The 14,376-nt window shown below is 45.7% G+C and overlaps 2 protein-coding genes across 2 annotated transcripts in view; one reads left to right on the top strand and one right to left on the bottom strand.

Moving 5' to 3' along the window:
- The window catches only part of ADAM12 (ADAM metallopeptidase domain 12), a 330,028-nt gene extending 321,339 nt beyond the window's left edge, over positions 1–8,689 (top strand). Inside the window, exons 22-23 of the mRNA XM_081267967.1 lie at positions 2,051–2,178; positions 3,932–8,689. Of these exons, the coding sequence (XP_081124093.1) occupies positions 2,051–2,178; positions 3,932–3,992 (189 nt within the window). The 3' untranslated portion in view covers positions 3,993–8,689. The remainder of the gene's footprint in view (positions 1–2,050; positions 2,179–3,931) is intronic.
- Positions 8,690–12,200: 3,511 nt separating this feature from the next.
- FANK1 (fibronectin type III and ankyrin repeat domains 1) overlaps positions 12,201–14,376 on the bottom strand; it is a 72,706-nt gene continuing 70,530 nt past the window's right edge. Inside the window, exons 8-11 of the mRNA XM_081267975.1 lie at positions 13,331–13,474; positions 12,666–12,743; positions 12,505–12,549; positions 12,201–12,398 (exon numbers count right to left, since the gene is read on the bottom strand). Coding sequence (XP_081124101.1) covers positions 12,336–12,398; positions 12,505–12,549; positions 12,666–12,743; positions 13,331–13,474 — 330 coding nt within the window. The 3' untranslated portion in view covers positions 12,201–12,335. The remainder of the gene's footprint in view (positions 12,399–12,504; positions 12,550–12,665; positions 12,744–13,330; positions 13,475–14,376) is intronic.

Here is a 14,376-nt window from a genome sequence, read left to right as displayed (position 1 = left end):
ACCTGTCAGCCCTGGTGGGATCGGTAGTCCCGCGCCGCGGGTCCCGTACCACCTCTGTTTCCCTCGGGCTGGCTGTAGCACTCACGGGAGAACTGGGAGGGGCCTTTAAGGTTTCCCCGATGTGTGGAGAGGGAAGGCTAGGGGATTACACACCTGTAGCAGCAGGTTTCAATGAAGTTATCTCCTCCACCGCAGTCTGGTGACGTCAGTTCTCTGCCATAGTGGTGTCTCTTGCAAATGGCAACAGTTCGTTTCCCTTTGCCGGGCGACCAATGCAACGGGTGGGTCTTTACTGTCTCTCTCAAGCCCTGTTTGGAACCTGTGGCCACTACTTATGAAGGCTCGGTAGGCATTTACCTCCGTATGATGAGAAGGGCTGATCAGTTGTTTCAGCCGCGGGGCGCGGAGCGGCTTACTCACTTCCTCTTCTCGCTATTTCGGGATGATGGCGGGGCGCTCGCTCCGCTCCCTCCGGTGTCTCAGAGCCTCCGGTTCCCGCGCCTCGCTCCGCCCCGGCCGCTCTCTCCACCCCCGGCGTTCCCGGCTTCTGGCCGCGCCGCAGCCCGCTCCGTGTCTCTCGGGCTTGCGGCTCCAGCGGCGCCCGGGGCCAGTGAGGCGACAGCCCCTCCCCGGGCCCCGAGTCCCGGCGGCCACAAACTGACACTTCTAATAAACCTACCAATTCCCGGCAGGTCCCCTCTTAACGGAATTTTGCTAGAAGTTCCTCGGTAGGTAGACTGCCGCTGTTCCAAAGGGTCTTTCTGATCCCGTTAATGTGGAGACATTGGAATCGCTGCTTCCTCGCCGGCGGCCATGTTGGATCCCCGCCCATGATATTCTTCAACTCCATCCATTTACCTGCAAATGCCATAATTTTGGATTTTGTTTTTTGAGACAGTGTCTTCCATGTTGCCCAGGCTGGGATCAACCCATCCTCCAGCCTCAACTTCCCAGTGCACTAGATCTTTTTGTTAGACTGCTCTCTCTCTGAAGGTCCCAGCACCATTTCCTATAGAACTTCTATGCATTCATGAGTGGCCCAAAGCAGACTCTACCTTGATATCTCCCAGTTCCCTGGACCCCAGCGGGGAGTTGCATATGGCACTTACTGTCCCACCCCCTCCTGGGGGTGGCCAAGGGTGGAGCCCCATGAAAAGACACGACTTGAGGTTGTGCTATTATACTTTCCATTGCTCTTCTCATATCTCCATTAAGCTTTTTAAAAGCTGTGGCATGAGGGAATGCTGATAGCACTGTCCTTGTGTTGGGAACTTCCTATGCATTATGAGTCAGTCCTCACAACTTATGCTCTGCAATAGGTCTTGTTTCCTCCCATTTTCAGAGGAAGAAATTTGCACAAATCCCAGATGCGCTGGTCTTCAGCTAAAACCCCCTGTAAGACAGCCCCCACGTTCATGCTCTGCCTGCCACCTCTAGGTGAAGGCACCAGCCCCTGGTCAAGGCTTACCTCCCCTCAGCTTCCTCAGAGAGCTTTACTTGTCCCTCAAATTACATCAGTTTTCTGAACACCACTAAAAGTATGTGGGTGGAAGAACTCCAGGCCATGGCACCACGCAGTCCAGACTGGCACGTGGAGGGGCAAAGAGGGTCATCCTCACTCAGCCCAGCCAGCGTGGAGCCAGTCCTACGATGTCATTCTGAAGCCATGAAGGGATCAGTGAGATGCCTCAGAGACTTCCACCAGCTTCTCATTTGGGGCTTTTATAAATCAAAGAGCCACCTGAAGGCACAGGCAAGTGTGCATCCCCTGGGGAGCACTGGCAGAGAACCCCAACGTCAACTAATGCCCAAGGCTTGTGAGTACCATGGGAGCAGAGGACCCATGTTTCAATGTTTGTAACTACACGAGTCTGAGTCATCTTTTAAATGTTAGAGAAAATTCTGGTGAGAAGACTCTAGTCCACAAATGAAACCCCCACACAGCAACTTGCCATTCTCAAAACCCACTTTCCTGGGGCCTCCGACACTCCTGAAGCCCATGTCTGGTCATGGAGCTGAGAGACCCCATGTAATCTTACGTTTATTGCAGGGCATTCGGAAGCCCAACCCTCCTCAGAAGCCTCTGCCTGCTGATCCTCTGAGCAGGACAACTCGGCTCACCAATGCCTCCAGAAACCCAGGACAGCAGGAGCCAGGGCTCCGCCCTGCACCTACCAGGTAGGGGTCTCTCTCTCTCTCCCTCAAACGGGGGAAGGCAGCTAAAGCAACTAAGGCAGGACAAGTGTGGTAGGCAAGGCCATGCTTCCTGTAGTCCAACCAACTGGGAATGGTAGGAAATGGTGACAAAAATAGGCAGCAGTCAGCATGAGTCACCAGAGCAGGCATTGCCAGGTCACTTTCAGCGAAGGCCAGGGACGTCAACACTTGGAGCTGGCTCAAGCTGGTTGGTGACGGCTATTAAATGTGCTGAAATTTTGCAAGGTAGGTGTTAAACAGGTCACTGTTAAGCATTATATATACTTACCGTTGAAAGTGTGTATAAACTCGAGGGAAATCACAGGCAGTGAACTCTGAGAACATCCCTTCTACTTCTTTTTTACTGCCTTTGCTCTAATTGCGCCACTGGGGTTGCAGACATCTGACGACAGGGTGGTCCCTCGTAGCTCTTCCATGTTTGGTGACAAGATGATGGTAGCTTGGAATCAGCCACAGTGGGAGCATTTACACCAAGGAAATGGTCAAACACTGCAGCGTGGCTCCCCAGCCCCTGGCGAGTTGTCCAACGCTGACTAGCACACAGAGGCCCAGGGCTCCTCTGTGTGCCCCTTGGCAGGACCCTTGCTTTTCAAGCTCAAAAGAACCAATGGTACTGTTGACTGGGCCCTGTGCTCAGTAATTCCTCTCTCCAGAGGGGAGGACACACTAGTGATTTCATTACAGCTCTTGGGAAGAATTTTTGGCCTGTGGAAGAAATAGCTGCCTAATAAATCTCAGAGATAAAGCCGGTCAAAGGGTCAGTACAATTCCCAACTGCAGAAACACGGGAAGACTGCATAGCATCCTAGTTATTTCATTGTGGTTCATGTGTTGATCTTAAAGTCACTTTCCTTATTCTGTTTAAAGTAAAATACTACTTTACCTGGACTTGATGAAGGAAAGGCTCCTCATTTAAATGCCCTCAAGCAGTGGACTGTCTTGCCTCTGTTGTCACTGAGAGCAAGGCAAGCCTATTTAATCTTGTCCTGCACATCGTTTAAAAAAAATTTTTTTAATTGTCAATGGACCTTTCTTTTATTTATACGTGGTGCTGAGAATTGAACCCAGTGCCTCTCACATGCAGGCAAGCGCTCTTCCACTGAGCCACAACCCCAACCCTGCACATTAATTTTGGAGGGATCCCATGTGCCCTACTTTTGCTCTGGTTATCTACTGCTCTGTTCAACCCAGTCGCCACTGGGCATTTGTGACTGGTCAAAAGTCAAACTCTGCTGTCAGTGTAAACACCTGCTGAATGTTGAAGTCTTAGTTCCTCTAAAATGCCAATTCTCTCAACTTTATGACCTGTTTTGAAATGATACTCTACATAGATTGAGTTAGATTAAACTAATGTTAATAATAAATTTCATTTATTTCTTTGCTTTTTTCATGTGGCTACTAGAAAACGTTACTTAAGTGGCTCACACCCTTTTTTTTTTTTCTGTTGGACGGTGCTGTTTCAGAATCAACTGGAGCATGAGAGGGGTATCCTTGGAGAGGGCTCCTCTGGTGGCACCTGTTGTAAACCACTGGGAGTTCTGAAGCTCTAGAAAAGTCCCTGATGGGGTCTGACACTCCTGCCCAAAGCAAGAGTGTCCCCAGACCTAGGAGTGTAGGAAAAGACTTCTCCCACCCCACATCTCCATGTCTGCAGAAACTGTTCAAGACCTCTAACTACAACTTTGCTTTCTCCTCTTCACTGCTTTTAATTCAGACCTGCTCCTAAGTATCCACACCACGTGCCCAGACCCACCCACAGCGCCTATCCTCAGTGAGGAGCAAGTTGACACCTTCGTTCAACAGTGAAGACAGAAGTTTGCACTATCTTTCAACTCCATGTGGAGAGACTTTTTGTACCAACTTTTAGAATTTTTTTTTAATATGTTTAAAACACCATTATTTCAAGAACTTTGAGCTACTGCCGTCGGTGCTGTGCTATGGTGCTCTGTGTATTCGCTCAGGTACTTGTAAATTATTAATTTATGCAGAATGTTTATTGCAGTGCAGTGCACTGTACTAGGCATTTTTACCATCACTGAGTTTTCCATGGAAGGAAGGCTTGTTGTGCTTTTAATATTTTAGTGAACTTGAAATATCCTGCTTGATGGGATTCTGGACCAGATGTTTACTTTCTGATCAGGCTTTATTAGAAAGCAGTTGCTAATTCCCCACGACTGTGTTAATGGTACCAGACACAACTCAGGACCCCTGGTAGAACCTCGAGTGATGTTCTGAAATCCGCAGGCCAGGGCTGCACTTAGCCTTCAGTGAGGCCCTCGGTGCCTACACGCTGACAAGCCCCTAGCAGCTGGACTTTGGAATAGTGAATGACCTGGTTTGGGGCCAGGAAGCTTTGGAGAGAACCTGGGTTGCAGACAGGAATTTTGAGATGTGGCCACACCAGGACAGAGCCTGGAACACTAGGCCAGGCAGGAACTTGACCTTGAGCTGAGCTGCCATGGGCCCCTTTGGAAAACAAACAAGAAAGAAGCCTGCAGGATTGCTCAAGGTTTTCTTTATAGAAACATCAAGAACTTCTTTCTCTGGCTGCTCTTTATGCAGTTCTGGCATCAGCACATTATTTAGATTGGGAACGGTGGTGTTTCTACAAGAAAGCCACCGCCCCAGCACTGCAAACCACCATCTCCCTGTGCTGTTTGGAGCTAAGCAAATTACCACCTTGTCTTCTCGACTGTAATATGATGACCCTGTGTTCAGACAGATAGATGAGGCTTTCCATGGGACCATAATTCTTTTCAGATGTGAACTAGTAACCAGATCTAGTCAATCAATTCTTTAGATAAAAATCTCCTTTTACTGCAAGGTTCAACTTATTAAAAATTAGGCAGAAACAACTACTAAATGGAATGCCTTGCTCATTGGCACAGATTGTCCACTACGTATTAATAAGGACAGCAGACAAAGAACCACAAGTGACCATCAAGTTCTCTCGGGGGCACCCTATTTTCTCAGCTAGGCAGCTGGAATCATAAACATTTGCACCTACCTGTTGAGCATCACAAGGTATGATCAGGAAACCAATTTCCTAACCCCGTATTTTCACCAAAGGCTAGCTGGGGCAAGCAGCCCCTCCAAACATTTCACTCTCCCAGTGTCTCATTTCCTAGGATGTTTAAGATGCCTGGATCTAATAGCATGAAAAATACAAAAATACTCAGATAAGGCAAAATGCCATTCTGGCCCTCACCGTCTTCTGTGAGATCATGAATGACTAGTTTTCACATTAGAAGGCAATTGACAGCAGTTCCGTAATTCACTGAGTGTTTCATGATGAGACTTCTTTTAGGGTCATTTCAATGGTTTTCCTATGCCTTGAAGCAGAAAGAAAAATACATACCAGGAATCTTGGTTTGCCTTCCAGAAAAAGAAACTACATTTAACTTTGCCAATGTTCCCCCCATATATCTAGGCAACGTGGTATTCATGACTATGAATAAATAAATCTATGTCACAAACACACAAAAGGTAACCCAACTCAAAGACATTCAAACTCTTGCAGCATGCATATGTTTTTATAAACAGATGCAGTTATTTTCTTTAAAAAGTAGAGCCATGTTAGATGATATTACTGTGGATGAGATACATACAGAATTATTGTAACTAACTGATGTTACATTTAGTAATTGTGTCAAGGCCAAAACACACACTATTGAAAAGTTTACAGAATTTCCTGGTGTGGACGTTGCCGCCTTCTCGCCCACGCCTCAGCTCCGGCACTTTCACCCTCCTACTGCACGGAACAGGGAGGATAGGAACTGCCTTTTCTGTTTTTGTTCTTTCTGAACTGTAATTACTGTGCTTTTGTTCCAGAAAACCAGGAAGAATTTGGTATTAAAGGAGGTTAAAACTGATCATCTGCCATGTCATCAATGGCCACTTTGTGGTTATGGCTGATGACACAATTTTATCTCTAAATACTAATTGCTTTTATAGAGCCATGCAAATTATTTCTGAATAAGAATATATTTAAGCCTAATAATGCCTTATAATACACAGATAATATTAAAGGAATACTTTCAAAATTCACTATTTATCAAATAAAGCATATTTAGCAATAACTTCCATTTTAATGTAACTTAGGAACCAATAACTAGGGTTGTTTTTTCTTGGTGGGAAGGGGTTTTCTCTCACTTTTTATAAACAATGGGAACAAAAATTAGTACTTCTATTTTAGTGGCAATATGACTATTCTTTAAACTACTTCATAGGGACAAATGACACAGTTGTTTTGAGTTTTATAAAACCATTACTGAGAAAGTTCAGTGCCTAAACTCAAAAGCAGGCTGGAAGGCCACTCACCTTTCTTCCTGTATCCAACCACAGCTGCAGGTTACAGGGCCCCCACTCCACGGAGAGGTGCATGGCCAACCTTCCAGGCATTCCGTTTATCTGCTAAAATGTTCTTGTTTTCCCAACACATTGAACCAGAGGAACAATGCCTGGTGCTGTCCATTGTCAACATGTTCACACGCAGGTCCCTTGTCCCAGTGGGACTTCCCCAGCGTACACATATAGATGACACCAGAGAGACCGCAAAGCAACAAATTAAACTGTATGGGAATAAATATTCCTGACTAGTCTCCAAGGGGACATTATTATGCCTTTTTAACTTTATCCGGAATTCTCAGGCTAAAACTACAGGCTTTGTTCTCTATCAAATCAGCACATTCCCCAAAATTGCTAAGACTCTGATCTGCACCAGAGATTAGAGATCCCCCATGGTGCTGACCCCCACTGTCATGCCTGCGCCTCCTCCAGCCACTCCACTGGTGCTTACCAAGCACTCCCAGCCAAGGGGACCCCGATGATGGGGAATGCATGATGCTTGGGAAGCTGGGCCAGACTGTCCTCATGCACCCTGATCTCTTGCAGACTCTCCTAGTGAGACCCATTTCATTCTTAAGCTTTGCTAGAGTCCAGGGCAGACTTACTCTGCAGAACCCTCCTCACTGCTCTCACAATGGCTCTAGCCACATGCAAGTGACCCAGATGAATGTTCCACCAGCCCTCCCAGAAGTCACTTAGGCTGGAAGTCTCACACACACAGTGACTGACTCTGGGGGACACTGCAGGTATCATCTCCTCTCCTCCATACCCATGCTGCCAGTTACTCCCCATGTGTCATCAGCATCCTCTCACCTGGACACAGTAAGCCAGAAGCTCAAATCTGTTTGCCTTTCCTTGTCACCAGACAAGTGCCTAACTTGGGCCAAACTCAGTGTCAAGGGCCCTCCAATCCCAGCAGTGAAGTCACTACTTCAGATCAGCCTGAGTGGCATCTGTTGCAGTGTATGGCAGCCCCATGGGGTCCACCTACTGGACATCCAAAGCCCAACATTCTCCAGAATCACAGCTCAGAGCGACCCCGCCAGCACCCAAGACCCCTGCAGAGTCCCTCCTGCAAGCACATCAATCACAGTGACCTCCCGCCCCATGCCTTGTTCTAATGAGAAGGGGCAGTTGGACATAGAAAAATCAATTTAGCTATGCATGCAAAATTCTCTGAGTCACTCCAAAGTTCCCATCAACAGGTACTACTTTTAAACTTGTTTGAAAATTCCAATAGTGAAATACATAACACTAAGATTTGTGAGCCGCATGCTCAGAACCATTTCTGTACAGTGAAGATTATTTCCACAAGCCATTTACCCACATGAGCATGTGCCTCTTCCCTGCCTCTTGTAAAGGAAACCCCCCTTTACTTCTGGGACGGTACTGGAAGCTTCATATCCAGTCATTATAAACCTGTTTCATATGAGAAAAACTAAAAGAAATACTGCATAGAGCCTGTTAAAATCCTTGGTAATGGAGAGTGACAGCCAAAAGATTGAACAAAGGACTTCTCAAACTGCTTCGGTTTCCCCAGGCTGGAGGCCCTGTAACTCACCCTGATTTTTCCACATCCTCTTCAAGAAGTATGTTCTATGTTCTCTGTAACTCTCAAAGAAAATTTTTTAGTCAATTTAGCATATTTAAATTCAAACAAAAGAATAAATATCATGTGATCATTTTAGTTTTCAAAAAAGCAGAATCCCTTTTTTGTGTTCAGTCATGAGCAGGTCCCTTCATAGGGCAGCCACAGGCAAAACAAGTTAGAAAGACAAGGACCCCTAAGGTTCCAAGGCAGGACAGGTGGGAGCAGAACTAGCAGCTCCTTAGCTCCTTCTATAGGGTCAAATTGGCAGGTGGTCAGGAAGCCTGTGTCTGAAGGCATGTGGCAGCTGAAAGGCCATTCTTTAATTTGACCACAGGCTGTTTAGCACAGTACAGATTAGAGTTACAGCTACATCAACCAGCACAGTCATTCTGTAGTGCTTCAACCATTTATAATGCTTTGGTTTGCTAATTTGTTCACATACCTTTTTATGTTACATTCTGTTGTTTTTGTAAACGTTTCTCATATTGGGGATCTACAGGTAAACACAACTTGCTATTTCAATAAAAAGTCATTGTTAAGAATATTATATCCAATAAATGATAAACAGGTAAATATAAAGAGTGTCTTGTTTGTTATTGAGGATATTATGAAAATGGAGGGAAGAACTCAAGTAGAAAAAATGTATCTATATTCTCATTTGTTTATAAGTGCATAAAGACATTTTGGAGCAATGCACAAGAAATTAAGAACAGCTAGTAGGTGGGATGGGTGATAAGCAAGGGGTGCATCTGCCAATCATCAGGGGCTGGGCAGATGAGGAGAATGGTGCCTGTTCACCCATACCATTGATAAGTGGGGGGAAACTGACTATTTGAATAACATTAATTCATAACCCATCGAAGAACATTTTAAAACTTACCTTATTCAGGTAAGAGATAAATTCAAAAAGTAGCAGTAGAGACATACCAAACAAACAGGCAATGAAAATCTAAATGTTATGGATAAATATTTATAAAAATAGCACCCAACTTCATAAAGAAAAACTGCAGAAAACACATATTCAAAATGGTAACAAGAACAAAAGGTCTTTATTCTTACCACTCTCCACTCACGACAAACTAGACACAATATAAGTACAAGGATGACCTTAAATCTAGGGAATAAGTTTATGGGATGGGATATTCCAAACACACAGAATAGAACTTTATTCCAAGTGCCTCGGGGGAAGAAAGGGAGAAAGAAATCCTCAAAAAAAAAAAAATAATAATGCTGTGTTCTAGAAATGTAATGATTGTTTAGTCAAAAGTGTATTACAGATTATCTAGAAGAAAACGAATTAGAACATTTGAAATAGCACACGGTCTGGGTATGTTTCTTAAAAATCCTTGCACTATAAGAACTCATCTGTGATACGTGTTAAGGTCCCTTACCCATAGGAGAATGGTGCCTGTTCACCCACACCATTGTGGGTGTCCCTTTCCTGGGACATTCCAATCCAGTGAGCCCAAGATGGGCCCAGGAAACTTGTATTTAGTAAGTACTCTATAATGGTTTAGATATGCGGAGTCTTCCAAAAGCACAAGTGTGAGACAATGCAAGAATGTTAAGGTGAAATAATTAGATTATGAAAGCCATAACCTAGTGGTGGATTAATCCACTGATAGGGATTAACTGGGTGGCAACTGTAGGCAGGTGGGGTGTGGCTGGAGGAGGTGGGTCCCTGGGGGCGTGACTTTGGGTTTGTTTTGTCTCTGGAGAGCAGAGCTCTCCCTGCTTCCTGGTTGTCATTCCCTGAACCGCTTTGTCTGCCACACCCTTCTGCCACCATTTTCTGCTCACCTCAGGCCCCAGAGCTATAGAATTGGCCAACCATAGGCTGAACCTCTAAAGCCATGAGCCAAAATAAACTTTTTCTCCTCAAAGTTGTTCTTTCCAGGTTTCTTTTGGTCACAGCTTCACAAAAGCCGACTAAAACACTCACAATTGAATCTTTGGATCAAGAAGGCTTAGAAAAAAAATTCTCACCGTAATAAAACAAACAGTGCTTAGGGGAAAATTCATAGACCTTAAATATGTATTACTAAGCAAAAAAAAAAGATGAAAATGAATGAACTTAATGTCTAACAAAAACGTTATAAAAGGGACAACAAAATAAGCCTCCTGGGGGTGAAGGGAACAGAAGAAGGTGGAAATATAGCTCAGGGGTAGAGTGCTGGCCCACCACACACAAGGCCCTGGGTCCCATCCCCAGCACCAACACAGTAACAAATAACAAAAGCCAGAACTACAAAATGCTTGTTATTAACAGACACAGTGGCACACACCTGTTATTCCAGCGACTCGGAAAGCAGAGGCAGGAGGATCGCTAGTTCAAAGCCAGCTTCAGCAACTTAGTGATGTCCTAAGCAACTCAATGAGGCCCTGTCTCTAAATAAAATATAAAAAGGGCTAGGGATGTGACTCGGTGGTTAAGAGCCCCTGGATTTAATCCCTGATAACAAAACAAAAAACAGAAGAAATGAATTTATAAAATAGAAAAAGAATAAAACCATGAGTTGCTCCTAAGGAAAATTAAAACAGGCTATTAACCACCTTCAAATATCATTAAGCAAAAAGAAGAGAAAGAGCAAATAGACATAGCACGTAAGCTCATAGAACCCAACAGCCCGCCATAACCAATGAGACAGTCTCATTGGTGTGAGGATGGTTTGAAACCTAGCCCAGAGGGTACAAGACACTGCCAAGCTTGGTGTCAGCCAGAAGGAATGTGCCGAGCATGCCTGGTTAGCAAACTCAACCTACGACAGACCAAAGCATGGAATCAAGGGGGACGTTGACACTGACCCTGGAAAAGGGAGAGGAAGGCTTTACAAAGTGTGGAGATGCTCTAATTTTTAGGTTTTAAAATCAAATCTAGCAAATATAGAGAGATGCATTTGTACAAAAAGGTAAAATGCCAATGAATCAACTTAAGGTGAATGTTCCATAAACTATATGGAACAGAGCTGAAAATTGCTAGCATCAATAAAATTAATCATGTGTTTTCTCTATGCCCCTTTTCAAAAGTTTTGGAAGGGCAGAATCAAATACACTTATTATTGCTGTATGTGTATAGGTGACTGTATGACCAATGTGATTCTGCAACCTGTACAATCAGAAAAATGAGAAATTATACCCCATTTGATTCAAATGTATGAATTGTCAAGATCACTGTACTGTCCTGTGTAGCTAATAAAAAATAAATTTTAAAAAAGTTTTGGAGCTCTAATGACCTTTTAACTGGTCTCTCCATTATCCAGAAAAATCTCAGTCCTGTGCAGACCTTTGCAGCTGGTCTACTCAGAGGCCAAGTTAACTAGTTTGTCTCTGAGGAGGAGAAATGCATATGGTAGGCCATCTAACATCTTTGCTGAGTGAAAGCTCCACCGAGTTTGTCTTAAGCTCCCAACCAGCAGTCCTTTTGCAGTCACCCCAACTGTCTACAAACTGCGCCCTCAGCTTCAAAAGCTTTCTGCTTTCAAGACTAAATTCAGTACACTGCTCTACATTTCAGCAAAGTCATCAGATCCGGCAGCTGGGGCTTTCCTTATCAGAGCTTCAGCGTATGCACACACACACACACACACACACACACACACACACGCACAGACAGGTCCATTCTGCAAAGACTGACCTGGACCATTCACCATGAGCAGGACAGGACCAGAGTCTTGAGATAAGCACCTCGAGCTTTGATGTGAGGCCAAGAGCCGAAGAGAAGACTCCTGGACTCTAAGGAGGAGCACCACTGCACAGGGGGACGCAGCCTGGCAGTGCAGCCCAGGGGGGTGGGGGGTGGATAACAGAAAACACATGAGGGAGAGCACGCCAGGGGCCTGCAGTGGCTCAGAGGACAACTGCAGGCCAGAAGCCAGGAGGCCCCATGCATGTTTATGTAGCGCCAGTGCATAAATATTTTGTTTCACGTCTAACTCCAAAGCACAAGTGCAAGAAAACAGTCCTGCTCTATAGACGCCCAATGATGAGGACACATGTGCGCGTGCTTAGGTAAAAAGATGTATTTCAATGTGGGAATAGCTGTCTGTTACAAAAAAAATACTGTGAGTCTTCAACTAAATAAATAAATATACAGCCCTCAAGGACGCAGAATATCACGTCCAGTTCAACAGTCACTTTTTGTTTTATTTTGCTTGAATTTCTCAGGCAGCTGGTGCTCTGATCAGTGGACAGAGGACTTCCGAGGCAGCTTTTTTTTCCTTTCTTCTAATAAGGAGACTACATTCTAGAAAAACAAGACAAGCAAGTGAATGTCCTCCAAACTTTTGGTGGGTTTTGTGATTTGGAAAGCACTACAAAATTAGCCTTGCTGGGCAGAAGGGCATCCCCACCTGTCTGTCAAACACTCTGGCCATTTCTAGGACCCCTTTGCCAAACTGAAAGAGGAAACAATGAAAATATATATTAGAATATACATAAGTATATATTTATATACATATGTTGATATATTTCTTTCTTCCCCAAGGAAAATCTTTCAATAGAGATTATTTACCTCGTTTTTCACACTTGCATCTGCCCCTTTGTCAAGAAGTAACTCAACCAACTGCTCGTGATTATTTAATACAGCCACCTGAAAGACAGCGGTGCTGCGTGAGGCCCGCTCCCCTCCCTGGGGGTGCAGGCCGCAGGGAGGGTGCCCGGGCAAATGCAGGGCCCTGCAGCTGAGGAGGGCAGAGCTGGCTGGGTCACCAGCTTTGCCTGCCAGGCCTGTGTCCTGCTACATCTAGGGCATCACAACTGCTAGGATGAGGGAAGGGCCACCTCCCTCTCCCCACTGAAACGACACTGGGAAGACCAGGCCAGCACAGGAAACCAGCTGTTTTGATCTGTTTTGATCCTACCATGGCCCTAGGGACCAAGGCTGACAATCCTTAAAGGAGGATTTGTTGAAAGACAACAGAAACAACACAGTGCCAGGCACAGCCGTGTGTGTCTATAGTTCCAACTATGCAGCAGGATCGCTGGGCCCAGGAGTTTGAGGTCAGCCAAAGCAATATAATGAGACTTCATAGTAAAAAAAGTGACCCCCTCATACCTTTATTAAAAGGCTGGCTGGCAGGAGCACACACAACCAAACCCAGGGCCTAGGAATGAGCCACCAAACTCACAAGAATGTCCCATCGTAGAAAAGCTCTGGCCTTTGGGGGAAAGGCGTACCATGAGCGGTGTCTTCCCATCTTTGTCTCTCACATTCACATCAGCCCCAGCCTCAATGAGGAGCGAGGCCACCTTCTGGCTGCCCGACACCACAGAGACTCTCATGAGCGGCGTCCACCCTGAACCAGTGTCCACAACATCCACCTGTGGGCCAGATGAAGAGCTGCCTCAGCCTGGCTGCTTCTCCAACTCACAGAAGGAAGGTCTGCTGGCCTCGACTCCCCCGATTCAGCGGGCAGCCTGTCCAGGCTGGGTGCAGGTTCTCGCCCAATCCTTGCCCAGGTACAGCGATAAGATAGATGTGTTAGAATCACCTTAGGGCATCTGCTGAGAGGGGGACCCCCCTAATGTGATTCTACTGCATCTTCTCACTGCACCTAGGTGAGAATCAGGTGAATGCAGTCCAGTGAACCTGTACCAAGTCTTGACAGGCTGCCACTAAGTCGGGGGAGTCGGGGCAAGCGGACCTTCCTTCTGTGAGGCGGAGAAGCAGCCAGGCTGGGGCAGCTCTTCATCTGGCACCTTGCTCCTGGCCCATGGGAACTCCCTGAACTGCGTTCCCTTGCCTAGCTTTCTTCACCCATCTAAACAATGCTTATTTTTATGCATCTTTGTAGGTGGGCTTCAGTTCTTTTCTGGAACAAGATATGTACACACCCTTGTGTTTAACGAGACTTCTGTTCAAAGCAGGAGAACTACAGTAAGCACAGTGACCAGACCCATTACACAAACTCCAATCTGAAGAGCCACTAACCCAATGCCTCTCCAAGAAGTAATACGGTTGGTCACTTCCCAAACATCTGCTCCTCACTGAACTCTATCAATTTAGTGTTTTAAAAGAAATGCTGTAGAATGAGAAAGTGCAAATGTTGCTGCTCATAATTCCATCGAAGCCCTAACCAACCCATGAAGAGAGGTGCTGAAGCCACGGGCGAGCCCAGACCCTCGCACACAGACTGAAAGCATGACTCGGAAGGCCTAGCTTTAGTGAAGCCTGAGAGGAGAACGGCGAGCAGGCCTGGCAGGAGATGACCTACTGCAGCAGC

Source organism: Spermophilus citellus (assembly GCF_964194105.1).
Source record: "Spermophilus citellus genome assembly, chromosome: 15".
NCBI lineage: Eukaryota > Metazoa > Chordata > Mammalia > Rodentia > Sciuridae > Spermophilus > Spermophilus citellus.
Note: the sequence above shows the minus strand (reverse complement) of the source record. Positions and strands in the feature narration are given on the sequence as shown.